Consider the following 22844-nt stretch of genomic DNA (forward strand, 5'->3'; position numbering starts at 1 on the left):
TGGCTGCAGAAGAAGAGGGTACGGGTACTGGACTGGCCTGCCTGCAGTCCTGACCTGTCCCCAATAGAGACTGTGTGGAGAATTTTGAAACGAAAAATGTGACAATGACGACCCTGTACTGTTGCACATCTTAAGACGTGTTTGCAGGAAGAACGGGACAAAATAAAAGCTGAAACAGTAAATCACTTGGTATCCTCGGTGCCAAAACCTCTTTTAAGTGTGGTGAAAAGGAATGGCAACATTACAAAGTGGTAAATGCTTTACTGTCCCAACTTTTTTTGGAATTTGTTGCAGGCCTGAAATTCAGGAATGGATGTTTATTAATAAATAAGATGAAGTTGACCAGACAAAACATGAAATATCTCAGGTTCTTCCTGTCTGCAATGAAATAAAGGTCAGTGTAACAAACTCTGCTTTTTTATGCATTTTGGCCTGTATTAAGGCTTCCTCCATGACCTGGTACATAGTGGAACATCCTGGTATCATTCCAAATTCAGCATGCCATAATGATTCAACATGATCTACACAACTGGTCTGGACCTGGCGCTAATGAATAATAATTACAGCTTCTTTGGCACCGAGGTGCACTGCAGGGACAGATGCTAATATGCTTTAAATGTTCACTGCTTGGGCTGATGAGCAAGCCTGACATGTAACATTAGCTGTGGGGTTAGTGCCAAATGAAGGTAAAGGTGAGAAGGGGACAAGGTTAACCCTGTTGTTTGATAGCCTATTAGTTCATTTTTTGTTCAGAGGAAGAAAGTTAGTGAGCTGATAAATGTAGGGCCTGCGAGAGCACATTCCCCTGCGACTGAGTGTGACACCTCTTAATTAGTAGTATTGGAGCTCATCACTGACAATGCTGTTCATGAGGGAACATTTTCTAACAGCGTCTGTGCTTAGTCTTGCTGGGAAATTAAACTTCTTTGCTGTTATTTTTTCTTGATGTTTATTCTTTTGATCTGTGAGTACATTATGTGCGGGTCTTTGAATTTAAATTTCACTGTCATGTTGCTCTTTTCATCAGACTGACGGTTGCAGCTCTAGTAACATTCAGATTTTAAACTATGGCAGAATGTTAATTAGATTTTCTCCTTTTTAATTAATTTGTCACAGCAGGTTTTTATATCAAGTCATTTTAACACTGAATTGTGCACTTCGAGCTAATAAAAGCCTGCAATCTCAAAATACAATCACATAAAAACAATGTAAATAGAGGTATAATGCACTACGTAGATTATTTGTATTTACATAGATGAGGTATTGTTGCTCTATTTGTTGCAATGCTGCTTCATTGAGCACCACTAAATCAGGGCTGATGTTTCAATCTTTACAGAGAAATCCTTAGCGGGTAGGAGAGGCACACTGCTAAGGCTGGTGCTGAGGAATATTCACTTTTGACCACAGTTGGGTGGGTGGATGGGGGGTTTTCTGCACGGTTATCTATGGGTGATAAGCAATTGTGTTGTAAGGTATTAGTGGTAATATGTGTTTCACTGCCTCGCTAAATGCTTGTGTTGTCCAGCAGTCCCCACTGTCCCATCTATCATGTTGAGCACGGAGCCACGTGTCCTGTGCTAGAGGAACCAGCAACCAGCCCCCGATAATGAAAGGTCACACAGGAGGTGCGGTTGTGAAATTGCTTTACTTCTCTCTAAGACACATTAAGGCCCAACCGGTGCTTTACCTCACTTCAGCAGCTGAAGTGACTTCTAATCGTTCATACGTACTGGCTAGTGTGTTTTAAATACAGCACTAAAATGGTAAACACACTAAAAGCCTATTATATATTCATTTGGAGCTTAATATTATGAGGTCACTTTTCAGTGTTTTGCAAAGAGAATTTGTTACATGATTTGCATTGATTTTATTCTTAAGTGTTCTATTCTTTAAGCCCCAGCATTGATGGGATTACTTATGTAATTAGTACAAATCTTTAAATCCAAATGTTCAAATGTTTACATCAGATGTTCAAATCAGATTTAAGTTTAAATCAGATTTATGACTAAATCTCAAGTTTTTCCAGTAATGTTTATTTTTATTTTTTGCAATTTTCTTCAATCTAATTAGGGACTTAAAGGAAAACAAATTACAATTTACATGTATTACAACAGCACTTTAGGGCCACAGTTAAAAAAACAAAAAAGATACAATATTACGAAAAAAGTCACGGTAATTTTTAAAGGAGATCTTTGTCAAGAAATATTTTAATAGTACTTTAAGTTTAAAGTCTTTATTGTCAAAGATTACTGTCACATTATTTGAATAATAAAGTCATTATATTTACAGTTAAAGTGCAGTCATAGAGTTTTGAGTAATAATTCTACTAATTCAATAATTCTACAAATAAAAAGTCTTTATGCCATGACAAAACATATGCAATACAGCAGTGTTTACATATATAAATATGAATGAAAGTGTATATTAGTGTTAGATTTATAAAAAAGAGAATTTGGAGCAATAAACTATATGAATTTTCTTCTTCGTTGGGGGAATCTAAAGCTTTTCCTGACATACTGATTTTTACTATTAAAAATATTAGAAAGTTTAAATCTAAATCTTAAATCTTTTTTTTGAAATCATGATCTTAACATACTGTCATTTTTGGATTTTTACAATCCTTAAAATTATAAGAAAGTTAAATCTCTTATAATTTTTAAATTAAAATAATACCTTATAGGTTCCCCAAAAACAAAAGTGATATGCCTTCACCCATCAAAGAAAATGGCTTATTAATGACTTAGAAAAAAATGCTATTTATTATACTTTAAAATGAAGTGATTCACATCTTGCTGAGAGGTAATTTATACTGGGAAATCTTGAATTAAAGATGTAAATCTTGACACTTTGGCAGGGGTGCCAGTAAGGGACAGCAGTCTCTGAGGCCTGAATTATTCTTAGCTAGGACCAATTAACACCATGCATCTTCTTTTATGTTAACTTCAATTAGAAGCCTTTACAGTTTTTAAGTTCTTTTTTTCTTTTTAGTTAGAGAGTGTCAGGAACATAGATCAAAGCTGAATGCTGGCATCCATGCACCATAGGTAACACTGCTTTGCATAAGAATCTGCATATTGCCAAGACGCTTTTCCATCCATTTTGCATAAATTAAAACTAGCCGAGCAAAAAAGCCTATAATACACATTTCTTAAATCCTCTATATTTACCAAACTGACAGTAAAATATTTTTCTTTTTTTGAAAATTGACTAAATGTAAATTCTAAATTTACTGACTAAATTTAGTCTATATTTATAGTCTAAACTATAAATATTGCTTTTTGTTTGGTATGCACATTTCTATTTAATTTGTGATGACAGGGACCATGATGGAATGCTTTACAGAAAATATAGTCATTTTGTAAGTTTTGTCCTTCTGTCACTCAAGGACTTACATTATACTGTATATACTTGCTTTATATATTTATATTTCCACATACATAAGAATATATGCATACATGTATATATGTGTATAAGTATATGTGTGTATATGTATATTAATTTATTACGCATAAAGGAAGCCATACATCAGTTTTACATTCAGAGAAGCCACCAAATTCACTGGGACCAAGCTCATCTTGAATGGACCAAAATACAGTGTAGCACACAGTGGGTGCTGTGCTCAAATAAGTCCACATATCAGCTTGTTTTTGGGGAAACATGAACACAAATTGCAACAATCAGTGTCCTAAGTTCCCAAATGAATAAAACTGGTAATTAATAGAAAAGGTGATGAAACACAGTAGTAAACATGCATCTGTTGCAGGCAACAAATTCTTATTTTGTTTATATTTACGAAATACAATTCAATTGGTCAGTGAAAATGTTTTAATCATTTCTTTTGTTAGTTAAATAAATATTTAAGAATGAGTGAGACAGATTCTTGGAATGAGTTTTGTAAACGAGTTCATTGTGTTTTTGTATATATACTCTCATTAGGCTTCATAATGCACCACCCATTTTTAATGGGAGACAGTTCTGCCCTGCAGGCAGGCCAGTCCGACAGGCAGGAACATCCCTTGAAAAATACATTAATAAATCTCTGTTGTTGATAAATTGCATAGTGTAGGCCATTAAGGAGTACACCTTGCATTTATACATGCAGAAATGTATTCTGCATTCCCAAGTATTCCTGTGCACACATGGTTATATTAATTTAAAAAAGATGTTGGTTTGTTAATATGGTGCTGCTGAGTTTACAGGTATATATAAAGTTTTTTTTATTTATTTTTGTTTTAGTAAAAAATATTATTAATAGTATGAAGTGTAGATAATTACATAAAATGGCACATTTTCTAAAATGTGTGCATGAAATGTCTTGTTCTTAAACTGTTGGACTATCCACTTAAGCCAAAGATGTTGCAGGTTTTAAATATGAAATGAGCATATTTTAGCATAATTAGCAAAATCATTATAACAATTGGTAAGGCTTTGTGTGTAATATAATAAAATTACATATTAAAAAACACTTCTTTGGGTTTTATTCATTTTTTACCTTAAACTGAAATTGTATAAAAAAAAATCAAGACAGTCTAGCTGATAACATACAGTTTAGAGCTTGTAAGCAGTGTGAAAACAACTGCGTGACAGGCCGCTGTAATGATGTGCTTAGGCCCATGCACATCATACTCATATTGAAAAAATAACTTATCAGGATTTGAATAGGCCTGTGCTGAAGGCTTAGCCCATCAGGCAGATAGATGCTCTATAAGACAGCACAACAACATAGAGACAACCTGTTTTTCAGCAACCTTAATCACTGGTCTTTAATTGCATTAAACAGCAGTGTATCAATAAATCAATAAGCAAATGAACTGTGCTAGTATGAGCAATGAGCGTTTAGTGTTGTTGCGTATTATTTTATTGACGTTCCACTAAATGCTGCCCTTGAGATATTGAATGCTATTCAAGCACAGCGCTGACATCATAATAAAAGCCAGATTAGTCAGTGTACACACACATTTACACACTTACACACTTACAAACACACATACACACAAACACTCATGTTATCGTACATTATATGCACACCTGTTACACTTATAATAATTTAGCTTAATTGCAAATAACAATTTACTAGTGTAACTGTAGTGTGGGTGCTGCACAGCCCATGGGACTTGTGATGCTCTGTGCCCGGGTCACAGCTTTTTGCTTTGTTTTTGTTTTTTTTCTTTGAGACTACATTATAGATGTTTCTGTTTCATTATGTGATTATTTTTGTATTTAAAACTTATTCTGTAAACTGTCGTACTAAGCTCACTATGCTTTTTTTTGAAGCAACTGTAATTCAGGCATTCATTATTCAAAACTCTGTTAGTTGCCTGCATGTTTTGACTGCATACAGTATATCATAATAAACATCAAATAATCCCTTTTAGTATGTATGATATATAATCTTTATTACATAATAATGTCATAATTATAATTAAACCATTTGTATGCAGACAATTAGCAGAACCATAGTGTAGAGAAAGTGTAACAGATCACATTTTTTATTATTATTATTTAAGTTATTTGAATGTATCGTTGCCCTTGTGCAGATCTCTGACTCCTTTAACAATAACCATCATAATTCAGTGTTCAAAAAAGTCTTTAGAGCCTAGTCACCTAATTCAGACTTTAAAATTATTTTGTCAGGTGCAATTTATTTGTTGGTTTGCTTTTATAACCTTTGTGTCTCCCAGCATTATTGACTAAATCTTTTGGTCTGTCTGCCATATAAAATGCCTGCCTACAGTGTGTTATAAGCAGTATGTGCTGCCATCTAGCAGAAAATCGTGCATATACAGTGTGCTTTAACTGAAAACGTTTGTTTTTCTAACCTCTGGAAAGCTGTCCATGTAAAATAAGTGAACATCTAGTTTACTTAAAGTACAACGCAACCCTGGTCTCCAGTTACAGCTGAATTGTTAATGTCTCACAGCATTATGACAGTATTATACCTGCTAGAATAGATCAACTATATTAGAATTTTAAAGAAGTGCAATACATTTCTGTATTACAAAACAAATAAGTGACCAAGTGACAGTGGATTAGTAGCACCAGTTTGAGCAAAGTGTTTTTTGTAACAGAAATCTTAAACACTACTTATACATGTATCATTTACCAGCATTTATCAGTGAAAAAAAATCATTTAAAAAGGGGGTATATGTGAGTGATCATTTTATCCAGCTAGCATTAATTAGATTTTGTCTACAGCCAATAAAAAGATTGCATCCCATTGGTCAGTTTTAAATAATGATAGGTCCTTAATATCTGAGTTTGATTATTATCTATGGTCACAGGAGTTTCTGGTTTGCTACAATGTATGCAGAAATTGCCACTAGGTGCAAATCACGAAATGTTAAGTGTGTGTGCCCTGCAATAGATTGGGGCCTTGGTCAGGGTGTATTTTTTGAACTACTAAGTGGGACTGGGCCCACCACAACCCTACCCTGGAAAAACTACAAAAATACAACCCCAAATCAGAAAACGTTGGGGCAGTAGGAAAATACAAATAAAATAAAAATGCAGTCTTCCTTACATTTACTTTGACTTTTGTTTCATTGCAGACAATTTTAACCCAAAATATTTCATGTTTTGTCTGCTCCTCCATTCCTGCATTTCAAGCCTGCAACACATTCTAAAAAAAGTTGGGACGGGGCAATGTAGGTCTAGTAATGAGGTGAAAAAAACTAAATAATGATGTAATTCCAAACAGGTGATGTCAGCAGGTGATTGTAATCATGGTTTGGTACAAAAGCAGCATCCAGGAAAGGCTGATTGGAAGGGATGTCTTTCTCTACAGTGCATAATATCATTAAACGATTCAAGGAATCAGGAGGAATTTCAGTACGTAAAAGCCAAGGACGCAAGCTTTAAGCTGAACACCCGTGATCTTCAAACCCTTAGACGGCACTGCATTAAAAACCGCCACTTAACAATAGCTGATATAACCACATGGGCAAGGGATTACTTTGGCAAACCTTTATCTAGCACTACAGTACGGAGTTACATGCACAAATGCCACTGTGCAAATTATGTTAACAATGTCCAGAAGCGGCGTCGACTTCTCTGGGCTCTGAGGCATCTAGGATGGACCATCACACAGTGGAAACATGTGCTGTGGTCAGATGAATCAGCATTCCAGGTCTTTTTTGGAAAAAATGGACGGCGTTTGCTCCGGACCACAGACGAAAAGGACCATTCAGACTGTTATCTGCAACAAGTCCAGAAGCCAGGGTTGAAATAAAAGTCAAAGTAACTCTGTGTTTTTTATTGTTTGCATTTTTCATACAAATGCCCTCTGTTCTGAAACAGACATAGCTACTGCCCAACCCTGCTTTTTTAAAAGAAGGTTTATTTTATGTTAATACATAAAGGATTGAGATGCCAATTTGCTTTAAAAAATGCTTGATTTTTTGCACACCACTTCAGCTGGTCAAATCATGTTTTAAAAATTATTAACAATAATAATGTGTGAAATTTCACCAAGTCACTGTAGCATATGTGTCCAAAAGCATGTAGATCATAAACATACGCTGTGATTTTGATGATTTCATGATGTTGTAAATCTGTGTGGTTCCTTTAGTAGCAGGCTTGGTATGGGGGCCGTTGGCTGTCAAGATGCTCCTTGTGTCCATGTAGCACAGACAGTCTGTAGTGCTCCATAGCCTGCTAATGTAATTGCTTTTTATTGATTCTGTCCAACTAGCTGGCTTGTTTTCATCCATTTCCAGGAGCCTCTGCCAAGGTACAGGCCCCCATTGATGTGAAAAGTATGTGTACTTTTCAGCGCATATAAAGCAGTAGCTTTCTCATATGACAAGATGGCATGCAGACAGAGGAGATTGAGCTAGATCCCTCAAAAACCTCAAACAAAACTTTCCCTGAGATGTACTGATGAAGTACTGGGTGAATCTTTCAGGCTGGTACAAACCAAAGAGCTTTTTTCAGTAATTGCTCTGCTTAGTTTGATCACATGTTCACCATGCTTATGTGAAAACATGTTGCAGGTTCAACTGAAAACACACACACAGCCTTATTATTAAAAGTGAAAGATCTTTGTGTTATTTTGTGTGATGTCAATGCCAGTGGCCTGTCTTGGCAGCTTTACATCTGTTTGAATATACTGGCAAGGGTGCACAGTCAGAAATTAATGTAACCTCCCTACCACACTTATAGAACTTCAGTCTGCCTGGAATAGCTGAGCAGAGACGTGTGTGTGTGTGTGTGTGTGTGTGTGTGTGTGTGTGTGTGTAACAGAACCATGTCCGGGTGAATTTGTGGTTGTTGTTAGATCAGTTGAGACTCTCTCAGATTAGATCAGAGTATTCCAGGCCTCTGAAAGGACAGTCTTTGGCATACATTAAAAAGAATCTTTTTCTCATTTGGAATATCAAGGCTGTGTTTGATAAGACTTTATTGTCTTGTGATACTCATTACAAATATTGCTTTTAATGTGTGATTCAATTCAAGGTCCAATATGGCTATCTTAAAACTAATGGCATAAATGCCTCATACTTAAGGATTTCTATTACTAGTTGGTCATGGAACTAATGCCTAAATATCACTAATGGGAGTTTGCCTCATGCTCCATTCTATCTTTGATGTGGTTCACCAATTAGTGGTTGTAATGCATACTTTACATTGAGCAGTTTTTGCATTCTTGCTTCTGTTCCAATGCTACACAGTTCACTAAGAACAGGGTTTAAGTAATACCAGTCTAGTAGGAAAAATGGCAAAACTGTTTTAGTGTAACAGCAAAATTGTGCTGTGTATTTTCAACCAAACACTTACACCGATCAGCCATAACATTAAAACCACCTCCTTGTTTCTGCACTCGCTCCATTTACCATATAGAAGCACTTTGTAGTTCTACAATTATTGACTGTAGTCCATCTATTTTTCTACATACTTTTTTAGCCTGCTTTCACCCTGTTCTTCAAGGGTCAGGACCACCACAGGGCAGGTATTATTTATGTGGTGGATCATTCTCAGCACTGCAGTGACAATTACATGGTGCTGGTGTGTTAGTGTGTGTTGTGCTGGTATGAGTGGATTAGACACAGCAGCGCTGCTGAAGTGTCCACTCACTGTCCACTGTATTAGACACTCCTACCTAGTTGGTCCACCCTGCAGATGTAAAGTCAGAGATGATCGCTCATCTATTGATGCTGTTTGAATTGGTCATCTTCTAGACCAGGGGTTTTCAACCTTTTTAGGCATGCGCCCCCCTTCGTGTGCCGAGCACGGCTTGCGCCCCCCCTTGGTGGAACAGCACTCGGTCGCGTGTACCAAGCGCTGCTTCCGCCACGCCCCCCTCCCCTGGATAAGGCACGGCTTGAGCACGGATGCCAAGCACGGCTTTCGCATGACTAGGTTGAATGTACACTACATTAAGACGTTATATACAATAAGACACATGAATGTATGTTACTAAATTGTCCTAAATTCTAACTTATATGTATGTTTGTATATGTATGTAGGTGTGTGTGTGTCCCTGTTTTTCGCCCAGTGAATTGGACCCACTGAGACCCTGAATAGGATAACGCAATGGTAAAACAGACAATGAGTGAATGAAAAAGCAGAAATGTAGATTTGTTAGTTACGTCGATCTTTATTTAACTGATAAAAAAGTGTTTGAATAAAATATGTTTTCAGTCAAGAGAGATTGACAGGTCACCCAGGTGACGCAGCGGAATATTCCGCTAGCACACCAGCGCCGAGATTCTGAACTCCTCGTTCGAAACTCGGCGTTGCCACCAGTGGGCTAGGCGCCATCTAGCGCATAACTGGCAGTGCCTGCAGGGAGGGATGACCGGACTATGTGGGTGGGGTCTTCAAACGCTGTGTAAGGACCCTGATTAGCAGATAGAGAGGCGCCTGTGCAGAGTGCATGGGTGAAAAAGGGTTCTGCTAAGGGCTGCGTGCGGGTCGGAGGAGGCGTGAGCAGCAATATACACACCTTGACTGCAATCAGGGATCCCCCAGCAGCAGAAGACAAATTGACTAAACTAAATTGGGAGAAAATTGAAGAAAATGCATAAATAAAATAGAAAAAAGAGAGAGATTGACAGATTGCACACTATGGCTTTGTGCCAGCCAAACTAGGCAGCACAGATGGACATGACTCCTAACGTGGGTGAGCTGTTGAACCCCATTCTGCAGCCACCCTGTTATATATGTATGCTTTACTGTTGCTGAAACACAACATTAAAATTCCACAAAGTACCATCCCTCGCCTGTATAGACACCAAATTTGTGATGGGAACTTTAGCACTGGTTCCTAACCCAGTCAGGTTAAATGCATTCTAATATTCTTCTTTTGCTTTTTTCTTGATCTTTTCTTGAACAGTTATGGGAACAAAATGTGACAAGAGCTTCACATAATGTTATGTGTAAACTGAATGATGAAATTTGGTTAGCTAACCTGAAAGAACACTGCAATGTGTTCTAAAGGTAAGATTCAGGATGATGACAAGTAAGAGTTATAAACCCTATTTAACAGGAGATTGCAAATAAAAACGCTGCAAAGATCTGGTAAGAACACAAGAGCCTGATTTTCATGTTCAGTGGTGCACAAACAAGCACATAAGAAAAAGAAGAGAGGGTTAGTTAGATGTAAAGGAACATTAAATGCTAACTTTGTTCCCATGTCCCAGCCATTACAGACAAGATCAAAATCTCAAGTCAGTTAATAGATGAAACACATTTTTGGTTACTCGATTTTGTAGGGGAACAATTTACAGGGCAATTTAGTTGATGCATGAAATAATTTGTGCTCTGATGTAATGTCCATTGCTTTTAATCTTGAGAGAAAACCAGCTTATCTGCTCTTAAATGCAGCTAATACACATCATTAAAAAGCTTGTACACATTGTTCTGTAGTTAATATTGAATGCACACTGCCTGACCTCAATGCTTAAGTGTGACTAAATAAAACAATACGGGTTCATATGTTTTCTGTCTTCTTGTCAGCCAAAATCAATTACCCCTGTGAGCTGAACATGGAAATATTCTGTAACAGCATTAATGTTGCAAGAGAACTACATTATACAGTTCTATGAAAGGTGTTAGTAAATGGACAGGGATTTGTACAATACATAATACAACTGTTTTGGGATTATGTGATGTGACTGCACAAAACACTAGTACAAAACTGATCTGTAGGTGCTTGGGTGGCTTGGAGGTAAGGTACACTAGTCCACCACTGCTGAGATCTGGGGATCTGTGGTTCGAATCGGCCCGGTCAGGCATCGACATGGACCTGACTAGTGGATGTCTGAGAGGGTGGCTGAAACAGCCTAGCCAATGGGACATGCAGTTGTCATTGTGCTGTGCAGTGCTGGTTTCTAGCCCAGATAAAAACAGGATGGTTGAGACAGGAAGGGCAGTCGGCATAAAAAATCTTTTGTTGCCACAAAGTTGGAAGCATTTAATTTATTTTATATACCTGATTCTATGCACTAATTAAAGATTAGTGTGGCTGAAACACTTCAAGTTAATTTGAATCATATCAGTGTCAAAATAGTATAATTCATTTGTATCTCTCACCTATTTTCTGTACGAAATATTTCAGATCTGGTGTAAAACTGGTGTAAAGTAAATTATTCCCAGTCTATTCTCTACCATCTGTTTCATTTAACTAGCTTATACAACCTCAAACGTTGGGACAGTATGGAAAAAAACAAATAAAAACACAGTGTTTCTTACATTGACTTTTATTTCATTGCAGACAGATTGAAGCCAAGAAAAGTTTTGTTTGGTCAACTTCATTTCATTTGTTAATATACCTCCATTACTGCATTTCAGGCCTGCAACACATAAAAAAAAAAAAAAAAGGAAAATTTTGGGATTGTAATTGTTCTTTCAAACAGGTGATATCAACAGGTGATTGTAGTTATGAATTTGTACAAAAGCACTTTTTATAAATGGCTGAGTCTATGGGGAGCAAAGATGATCAGAGGATCTCCGGTTTATTAACAAATGTGTGGGAAAGTATTAAAATATTTAAAAACAATGTACCATTGCGAAAGATTGGAAAGGGATTTGAATATTTATCCTTTGACAATGCATATAATCATCAAATATTTCAAGGAATCAGGAGAAATTTAAGTTTAAGTGCTAAAGGGCAAGGGCACAAGCCTCAGATGGCACTGCATCAGGAACTGTCATTTATCAATAGCTGATATAACCGTATGGGCAAGAGATTAACTTGGCAGACCTTTGTCAAGCACTACAATACGTTACATTCACAAATACCACCTACAACTCTACTGTGCAAAAAAGAGCCTCATGTTAATCATGTACAGAAGCTGCGTCAAGCTATTTGGGTACTGAGACATCTGGGATGGACCATCACACAGTTAAAATGTGGTCAGAAGAATGAGTATTCCAGATCTTTATTTGAAGAAATAGACGCCGTGTGCTCCAGACCTAAAACGAAAAGCATCATCCAAACTGTTATCAGTAATAAGTCTTTAAGCCAGTGTCTGTCATGGTATGGTGTTGTGTCACTTTTCTTGGCAAAGGTAATTTACTCTTGTGTGAAGGCAGCATTAATGCAGAAATGTACATTGAGGTTTTAGAGCTACATTTGCTGCCTTTAGGACAACATTGTTTTCACCGACGTCCATGAATTATTCTACAAGACAACTGAAACCACATGCTGCACACATTACAAAGGCATGGCTGTGGAGGAAGAGGGTACGGGTACTGGACTGACCTGCCTGCAGTCCTGACCTGTCCCCAATAGAGAATGTGTGGAGAATTTTGCAAGAAAATATGACAACAACATCCCCGTACTGTTGCACATCTTAAGACATGTTTGCAGGAATAATGGGACAAAGTAAGACCTTCACTGCTTGGTATACTAAATTCCAAAATGTCTTTTAAGTGTTTTGAGAAGGAATGGCAACATTATAAAGTGGTAAACGCCTCACCCTCCCTTTTTTTTTAAGTGTTGCGGACCTGAAATGAAGGAAAGGATGTATTGTATATTAACAAATGAAATGAAGTTGACCAGACAAAAATGAAATAACAAATAAATAAATTTATTAAATAATAGGCATAGTAAATGTAACATACACATCAATACAGTCCCAACTGTCCAGGTAGACTCTGTGTAATTATGAATTTAAGGATTCGAATGTGTACTTAAGGCTGTAGGTGTGTTAGGTGTGAGTACTGTAGTTGTCTGTGTGTTTCTCTGCATAACGCTGGTAAAGTATGACCCCTGCAGGTTAATACTGCCTCCAACCTTGTGATAATACAAGACTAAATCAGCTTTTGCCGTTGTTGTCGTGCAGCACATTTAAATCAAAACTTTTTTTTATTATTCTTGCTGTTTGAAACTACTGCACTTGGCTAATGCACTTTTACATATATTTAAGCTGTACTCCATGTTTTACATTAATATTTTGGAAAAACCTCAAAGGACATCTAAAGGCAGAAGCATTGTATGCCCTCCAAACTGCAACTTTAGATGGTGGGTGAAAACATCTGAAAACAATTGAAGTGTCTTTAAAACAGATTCTTTCTGCTGTGGCTTTTTGTAATTGTGTGAGGAGTGAAGCTAAATGTTTTTTTTTTTACTGATTCTGATTTTGTCTTTGTACATCATTAAGTGTGGGTGGTTTTACAATGAGTTGCAAATCCAACACCGAGTAGAATTTACCTTGTTAAAATTGTTTCACCAAACACAATAGGTATCATTTAAATCATTATAAAAGAAACCACACAAATAATCACATATGTATACAGTCAGTAACACAAATACAGAAAACAGTATTATATTTCCAGGGTGAGAGTGTGCTCAAAAAGGAAACTAATGTAGTTAAAAAAAAAACTCCATCATGTTTACTTTTACATATTACAATCCATGCCTGTGGTCACTATGTAAGTAGATCCCTATGTTCTTCATGTGTCCATGTGGGTTTTTTGCCACCTTCCAAAGACATTCAAATGAATGGGCTGCTCTCAACCGCCACTATGTGTGAGTGAGTGAGTGAGTGAGTGAGTGAGTGAGTGAGTGAGTGAGTGAGTGAGTGAGTGACTGAATGCCATGTAATGGAGTTGCACCCTGTTGTAGTTCATTAAGTCTCTTTATAGTGTTTTTTTCCCAAACATATAAAGCAATTTAATTTACTCTGTTGGTTATAATTCCTTTGAATTGGGATTTTCCTTTGGGATTTTTCCAGGTATTCAAGTTCTCACACACCTTCAAAACATGCAATACTGTATGTGACAACATTAAATTGCTTCTAGCTGTAAGTGTGAATACGCAGATAAGTGTATGTTGACCTGAGATGGAATGTTTACGTCTAGTACTGACTCCAGTGGGGTGCTGTGTTGTTGCAGCAGTCAATTACAATAGACCACCACCGAGAGGGTTTGAATCTGGCAGTTGTAGCCTAGTGGTTAAGGTACTGGACTAGTAATCAGAAGGTCACTGGTTTAAGCCTCACCACTGCCAGGTTACTGCTGTTGGGCCCTTGAGCAAGGCCCTTAACCCTTAATTGCTGTATACTGTAAGTCACTTTGGATAAAGGCGTCTGCTAAATGCCAAAAATGTAAATGTAAATGAATCTCTGAGGTGCTATTGACTGGCCATGCTTCTACACAGAGATGATCGGCTATTTAATTAAACCAAAATTAAGCTGTTGATAAAAACAAAATACGTTGTGACTTTGACCAGTATAAAGCAAATGTGATACTCAAGTAATTTAGAAAGGTTTAGTGAAGTCCTCCTGTTTATTTCATTATAGCATGTATAAAGAATAAAGTCATACTTTATAATAAAATGATACACAGATGATTGGCTATGTCTTAGGGGAAAAAATCCAAAGCCCAGCAATCGATTGGAACCAAGGCGTTCCTTTCTTGCACCTAGTGTTTCCTGATAAAATTGGATCCACCGCGACCCTGACCAAAGTAAAGCGGTTGATAAAAAAAATAATAATCATCATTGTGACTTTGACCAGCATAAAGCAAGTGTGATAGTCACTCAAGTCATTTGGAAAGGTATACTATTTAAGTCCTTCTGTTTATTTCATTATATTATGATGAATAAATGTATACTTTCTAATAAAATTATACACAAACAATAAAAAAGACAAAATCAGTTTCCTAAAACTTTGGTGGGGAAAGGCAGTTGTAGCCTAGTGGTTGGGGTACTGGACTAGTTTGTTTGTTTATTAGGATTTTAACATCGTGTTTTACACTCTTTGGATACATTCATGACAGGAACGGTAGTTACTCATTACACAAGGTTATATTCAACACAGTCTTGGACAATTTAGTGTCTCCAATTCACCTCAGTTGCATGTCTTTGGACTGTGGGAGGAAACTGGAGCACCTGGAGGAAACCCACGCAGACACAGGGAGAACATGCAAACTCCACACAGAAAGGACCCAGACCGCCCCACCTGGGGATCGAACCCAGGACCTTCTTGCTGTGAGGCGACAGTGCCACCCACTTAGCTGCTTTAAATTACCCATAGATCAGGTATGTTTAGTAAATTTGTACTGAGGAAACATCGCGACCCAGAGCAGGACGTTGCGGTCTGAAAAAACTGTCGCGATGGATGGAAGTTTCTGCGCCTAGGTTTCAAGTCACGTTCTGGTGGCATTGCGGCGCCAGAAGGGAGGTCTCGCGAGAACAAGGTTCCCGGTTACTAGTGGAAACGAGAGTTTGATTCAAAGTAAACCCCGGTGAGATGTACTGAGTACTGCGTGTTTGTGGACAGTAGATGTAAAACCAGGTGAGTTCATGTTATTATGTAGGTTCATTTATCTGCATTTATTTAAGCGGGTGGCACTTTTTACACACGCTTATATTAGAACATATTATGTTTAGTATTTACGGTAACCGCAAGATGTCAGACTGCGCAAAGGTCTTAGCTAACAAGCTAACAGTGTATAATTTCTGTGTAGCTTACTCCTATCTGCTTATTAAGAGCTAACATAGACATTGTCAGTATTCATGTGTGTGTACTGTACTGGTTGTAAATTAAAGCTGTTAGCTTAGGTTTAACAATGATAGCCTGCTAAAAACAAAATTACACGACGCACTTGTTACTCTTGCACCTGTGGAACAATTAGAGTAAAGCCATGGTGAACTATAAATTACCCTGTTCTATACATGTAAGTCTGTGCTCGAGTTGTTGTTGAAGTAAAGCAGTATCTGTAAATTTAAAAGCGAAAGGTTTAAACACTACAAGAAAATGTATTTGTTCATGTGGCTTTATACTGACCCACCCGCCATATGGGAAATAAAGTTAGTGCTAAATACTATATCTTAGTTTCACAGTGTGTTTTCACTGTGTGCAATAGTTCGCGTACGTGCTCAGTCTAAATTACTAACGTACTGTTACAATTATTGCCAAATTGCAACAATTTAAACAAATCATGATTATTTTTAGATGGCCTGATTTAATTCCACAATCCTAGACCTTTTATTGTAAATATCTGGTATATTAGTGCTGCTTTATAAAAACATTTACATTTGGGGAATTTATCCAAAGCGCTTTACAGTTACAACTGAACACAATTTAAGCAATTGGGGGTTAAGGGCCTTGTTCAGGGGCCCAGCAGTGCCTACTTAGCAATGGTGGGGCTTGAACCAGCGACTTTCTGATTGCTAGTCCAGTACCTTAACCACTGAGCTACCGCTGCCCACGGTATATTAATTATAAGGTGACTTAGTGGGTAGCAATGTCTCCTCACAGCAAGAAGGTCCTGGGTTCGATCCCCAGGTGGGGCGGTCTGGTTCGGGTCCTTTCTGTGCGGCGTTTGCATGTTCTCCCCGTGTCCGCGTGGGTTTCCTCCGGATGCTCCGGTTTCCTCCCAAAGTCCAAAAACATGCCACCAGGTTAATTGGAAACATTGAATTGTCCTATAGATACCTAGCTGCTAGATTAACAAACCAGTGCATTGTAGTGCCGGTCCCAAGCCCAGATGAATAGGGAGGGTTGTGTCAGGAAGGGCATCCGGTGTAAAAACTGTGCCAAATCCCACCGGGATTTCCTAACGGGAAGAACCCAGAAATGCCATCCCTTTAATCGAAAAACGGGACAAAGGCTGAGGAACAAGATGAAGATTTTTGTCAGTCAAGGTCTTTTAAACTGTGTTCAGTTTGTGAGAAATTTATCAAGTTCAAATAAAACATTAGTTTTAACATTGTGCAGCATTTTGTGTAAGAATTTATATAATTATAAAATAATATAGTATTACACAACAAAAAATTACGATCCTATTTAATAAAACCTTATCTTAAAGTCAGCAACCAAGACAGTTGAATTGTTGATTATTTATTTGAATGGCATTTAATTGTTATCTTACATTTCATAGTCAAGACATGCCTACTCATTATTACTCAGAACAGAATTATGGGCGGCATGGTGGCTAAGTGGGTAGCACTGTCGCCTCACAACAAGAAGGTCCTGGGTTCGATCCCCAGGTGGGGCGGTCCAGATCCTTTTTGTGTAGAGTTAGCATGTTTTCCCCGTGTCCACGTGGGTTTCCTCTGGGTGCTCCGTTTTCCTCCCACAGTCCAAAGACATGGAAGTGAGGTGAATTGGAGATACAAAATTGTCCAAGACTGTGTTCAATATAACCTTGTGAACTGATGAATCTTGTGTAATGAGTAACTACCTTTCCTGTCTTGAATGTAACCAAAGTGTAAAACATGATGTTAAAATCCTAATAAACAGAACAGCATTATAAAAATTCAATAGCACAGCAGACTGTTTAACCCTGTCAAGAATCTTCTTCTGATTTACAGGAAAATCATATGTGAACCTGTCTGATTAACTGAGTCAAATTGTCCTTTTTATTTCTGTTTTCAGATATTCGGTGTTTAGTTGACTTCTGCAGGTAGAATCCATTTAAAAATGCCTTCACCCCAAGGCTTGCAGCCTGTTCTGAAGATGAAGGTAGACGAACTCTTCCTAAATTGGTTGAGCGAGCCAAATGTCCAGGAGATGCTAAAAGACTACCTCTGGAAGATCAAAAACAAAGATGAGCTTGACTGTGTACAAGGGGGTTTTAAGTTTCCTGAAAACAACACCACTGCCTCAAATAATGTGCCTGAAAGGACTTCTGCCTCACTTGGTGCTCCTTGTAGTCCACCTTCTGGTACACTGCCATCTGGAAGTGGCAGCACTAACAAAGCGGGACCAAACAATAGGGCACTTCGGCGCTCCACCAGCATTAAAAAGGTAAAACTGCACTTTGTCGAGAGTGGTTACAGCTGGTTCATTGTATTGTATTCTGTAATAACACGAAAAATAGTTTCAAGCAGTAATGTGTAAAATATTATTTTATAGGGTGCTACAAAGTAGTTGATAGTAAGATAGACAGTTTTTGATGTTTGGCAGACATTACCTGTGGAGCTTACATTAGATTACCTTCTTGTTGTTTACCAGAAGAGACTGCTAAACAACTGGTGGCCCCTGGATTTAGGCTCTGTAAAACTTTTGCCTTGTAAAAAGACATACTTACCATTTGCTTTCATGGACTAGGTCTAGGCCATGGATTGAGACATTAAAGCATTATAAATTCACCAATTACTGGGATGATAATTGTTCTCCCACTGGGCAGTAAATGGTAATGGTGAGTGTAACTGTTAAGTTCTCAGGAGAACAGACTTTGGTATTTAAATCTAAACTTTGTATTAAACCTCCTATCAGACCACCCTATTAGACCTTCATATGTGTGTTTGCAGCTAATTGGATTTTGAGAATTTGTATAATTGCCAAAGCATACATTAGCCTGTAGTGGAAAGAATGAGAAGGATGTCTATTTATAGTGATTGCCCCTGCTTTCAAAGAAAAAAAGATGTTCCTGGATGTGAATGCCTGTAATGTGGGGTCAGTAAGTCGAACAGGCAGCTGTTGGTTTAAGTAGCAAAATAGCATGTTGATATGTTGGGGGTCATGTAGTCAGCCTGCCTGAAACTACAAACTTTATGTTATCTTACTGGAACTGATTTTAATAACCTCCTGTTTAAATAATGATGTGAACTTAAGCTGTGATGTGACACACAAATGAAAACATTTAGGTGTGCTCTTACTGTGCAAAGTAAATCCCTTCTTTAGTAGCAGGTCAAGACCTGCTCTCTGTATGGAAAAACTCTTATAACACAACAGACATGAGGACATGCTGGGCAAATTTAGGCAGTGTCAGGTCTGTCACTTGTTATGCCTGAAGATGAGAGCAGCAACTGGCAGAGAAAATCAACAGTCTTTTGTTGAGCTTATATGTTGAAATATTACATACAGCAATGTTCCCACAATAACAAATTTTTGCTTAAATATGTGCCAGCTGTTTAAATTCAGCTTTAATGTAAAAGTATAATGTAAAATATACTATTAATTACTATTAAACTATAATATAAAAAATAAATTTTCCTTAGAACAACATTAAATAACTTTTAACCAAAAAAAAAAAAAAAAAAAAAAACCTCAAGTGCTAACATGAAATCAATTATCAGAACGGTAAAAGGTAAAACACCTCTTATGTAATTATTTTCTTTAAATTAGTGGTGTCAGAGATTAGCCAATCAACTAATAACGACAAGAAGTCAATGTTCAATAAATACTTTTGTTTAAAAAAAAAAATTTCCGACAGCTGACGCTTAATTCCAATTGAGAGCGCTGCTACAGATCTCTGCAGGGAAAGAATGCCGATTTGAAACACACCCTGATCAGTTCTCATTGCACCAGACACAAATATTATCCTTTCACACTATTTATTCATTTAGATTGTTTAAATAAAAAAAGTAAGGCCAGCTTGTAGTATCAGTATGTAGTTTAACTACATGTTCATCTCTCCACACGTGGACCTTTGTGTAATGTATGTTTGGTTTTTAAACAAAAATGAGGAAGAACCCTAAAAATTTTAACTTTAAACTTCCACCAACAGACATCAAACCACTTATAAATGAATACATTAAAAATAAATGGCACCTTCAATGGAACACACAAACAATAAACTACAGGAAATGTCTGGAATAAACCAAAATGCTTTATGGGAAAAGTACAGATCAAGTAATATACAATAGATGTAGAACAGGCCATTCCAGGTAACACACAAACTTTTAATACTAGGAGAAGACCCCACACACCCATATGTCCAATACAATAAAAGAAGTCTTTACCCAACATGATTCAGAAATAATCCTCAATTTCCCTAATAATATTTTTTTTTTAAAAACATTAAACACAGATTCCTGACGTGAATGCCATAAATATGACATGACATTATAAAAACAAACTAACATTAAACAAAAATGATGTGGATATTTTTTAGGGCTGATACTGGCCCAAATCACTGGATTGGATATCGGAAGGAAAAAAAACATGTAATCCGATCTGATACTGTTGCTTAATGTAAATAATAATTAATGTAAATAAGGACATTGTTTGTGTGTAAAGCTAATAACACACGAAGATACGTTCCAACAGAGAGCCGTTTATTGCCACTCGCTTTTGATGACATCATTAACATGTGCCACTGATCTACAACTCATCTGCAACAGCCGTTTAGAAATTAAAACACACTGATCTACTTAAACTTTTAGCATTTAAAAAAATCATCTACTACTGCTACATCTAAAAACACTGTTTAAACACAATAAAAATCACTTTATAAATGATAAATCGCTCACCCGAGATAAAGAAAACCTATTTTGTCCCGGCCTGGAGATCTCTCACATCCTCAACGATTAATCCAATATTGTTATGAAATAAAACAAACTACACCGTTTCCCGTTTAGCCACAGATGTCCTTTTTCAAATCCAGCAGGGTTTAATAATCTAAAAACGTGACAGAACTTTAATGGAAAATCTCAACCAAGCACTGCATCAGTTCTAATTGGTCCATCGCGTTTGATTGACATCCACATCTTCCAATTGTAGACACTTTTGTTAAACAAGCCAAAATGCTGCTAAATGTTCTGTGTGTGAAAGTTCAAATAAAAGCAGCAGTTTTGCATAAGTGTGATGTTGTAGGTTCTGTATTTATTCCTTTAGAATATTTGTTTCACAGTCTGAGCATTGTTATTTAGATAGCTAGTGTAACCATGGTGCATTGAGACATGTATTGTTATTGCTTAGTTGTTTGAGAGGAGAAGTGACTGTCGGATTGGTATTGGTATCGGCAGATCCTCAATTTGCGGTATCGGACATAAAAAAGTGGTATCGAGCCAGCCCTAATATTATTGCAAACTTGGCTTATCCTCTTATAATAACTACACTTTGTCAGAAAAAGCTTTGACATACCAGCTGCACCACAATTTGTGCTTAGCATGTTTAGTTAATGCTGTTAAGGTACTGCCTTCTGCAACTCTGCTTATAGTCTTCAGTCTGAATGCTACCCTGGTTTTGCTACTGGTGTCTTTTATCTTACTGTTCTATGTTACTGGCATGTTTGCTATATTGCACTGTTTATTAACCAATTAAGCATATGTGCAGTGATGTTTTATGTTTTGATGGGACATTGACTAATGACGGTTGGATATTGCTTAAAACAAATTGGCAACGTTTGCATACTTTAAACATTTAATTAATTTAAATATTAATTTTAACATATTCTTTCATTTTATTTACTCTTTATCCAAAATGTAGAATACCACCACCATGCTATTAAACACACTATACTCAAGTGCCTGGATATTGCTAAATGCTACTAAAAGTTTTACTTGCCACTGGGTTTTAAAATCAAATGATAAACTGAGCATTTTGGCAACAATCACTTAAAGTGCTTTGGTGTGAATTGTTTTTACAGAAAACATCATAATACACAGTTTCCAGTATGGCTGACGATTTTTGACATTTGAGCATACATTGTGAACATACATCCACACAAAATACTTCAATAAGCACAGAAGGAAGCTTTTGTCATGGTCATTACAGTCCCCTTACCAAAACTCCATTAAAGGGGTGGGTACAAGCAAGAACAGGGTGCCAGGGTGTCAGTCACATCCAGGGCCAATTTAGAGTAGCTATATTCACTTATGGGAAGAAAACCTGAGTACCTAGAGAGACCCACAGGGACACACTCTTCTTGCAAACTAAAGGGTAGAACTGAACCCACGGTCCCTCGGTCTCTGGAGCTCCACTGTTGCTGCTTAATGTACGTAGTTCTGTTAAACTTTTTTTTATTTTTGTATTAAATCATACAGTGGGGCCAAAAAATATTTAGTCAGCCACTGATTGTGCAAGTTCTCCTACTTAGAAAGATGAGAGAGGTCTGTAATTTTCATCATAGCTACACTTCAACTAAGAGACAAAATGAGAAAAAAAAATCCAGGAAATCACGTTGTAGGATTTTTAAAGAATTTATTTGTAAATTATGGTGGAAAATAAGTATTTGGTCAATAACAAAAGTTCAACTCAATACTTTATAACATAACCTTTGTTGGCAATGACAGAGGTCAAACGTTTCCTGTAAGTCTTCACCAGGTTTGCACACACTGTAGCTGGTATTTTGGCCCATTCCTCCATGCAGATCTCCTCTAGAGCAGTGATGTTTTGGGGCTGTCGCTGGGCAACATGGACTTTCAACTCCCTCCACAAATTTTCTATGGGGTTGAGGTCTGGAGACTGGCTAGGCCACTCCAGGACCTTGAAATGCTTTTTACGGAGCCACTCCTTCGTTGCCCGAGCGGTGTGTTTGGGATCATTGTCATGCTGGAAGACCCAGCCACGTTCCATCTTCAATGCTCTCACTGATGGAAGGAGGGTTTGGCTTAAAATCTCATGATACATGGCCCCGTTCATTCTTCCCTTAACACGGATCAGTCGTCCTGTCCCCTTTGCAGAAAAACAGCCCCAAAGCATGTTGTTTCCACCCCCATGCTTCAC

At 37.3% G+C, this 22844-nt stretch overlaps 1 protein-coding gene across 1 annotated transcript in view; it reads left to right on the top strand.

Moving 5' to 3' along the window:
* Positions 1–15677: 15677 nt before the first annotated feature.
* Positions 15678–22844, top strand: part of ppp2r3b (protein phosphatase 2, regulatory subunit B'', beta) — a 34823-nt gene continuing 27656 nt past the window's right edge. Inside the window, exons 1-2 of the mRNA XM_063005600.1 lie at positions 15678–15740; positions 17826–18197. Of these exons, the coding sequence (XP_062861670.1) occupies positions 17871–18197 (327 nt within the window). The 5' untranslated portion in view covers positions 15678–15740; positions 17826–17870. The remainder of the gene's footprint in view (positions 15741–17825; positions 18198–22844) is intronic.

The sequence above is a fragment of the Trichomycterus rosablanca genome, chromosome 12 (assembly GCF_030014385.1).
Source record: "Trichomycterus rosablanca isolate fTriRos1 chromosome 12, fTriRos1.hap1, whole genome shotgun sequence".
NCBI lineage: Eukaryota > Metazoa > Chordata > Actinopteri > Siluriformes > Trichomycteridae > Trichomycterus > Trichomycterus rosablanca.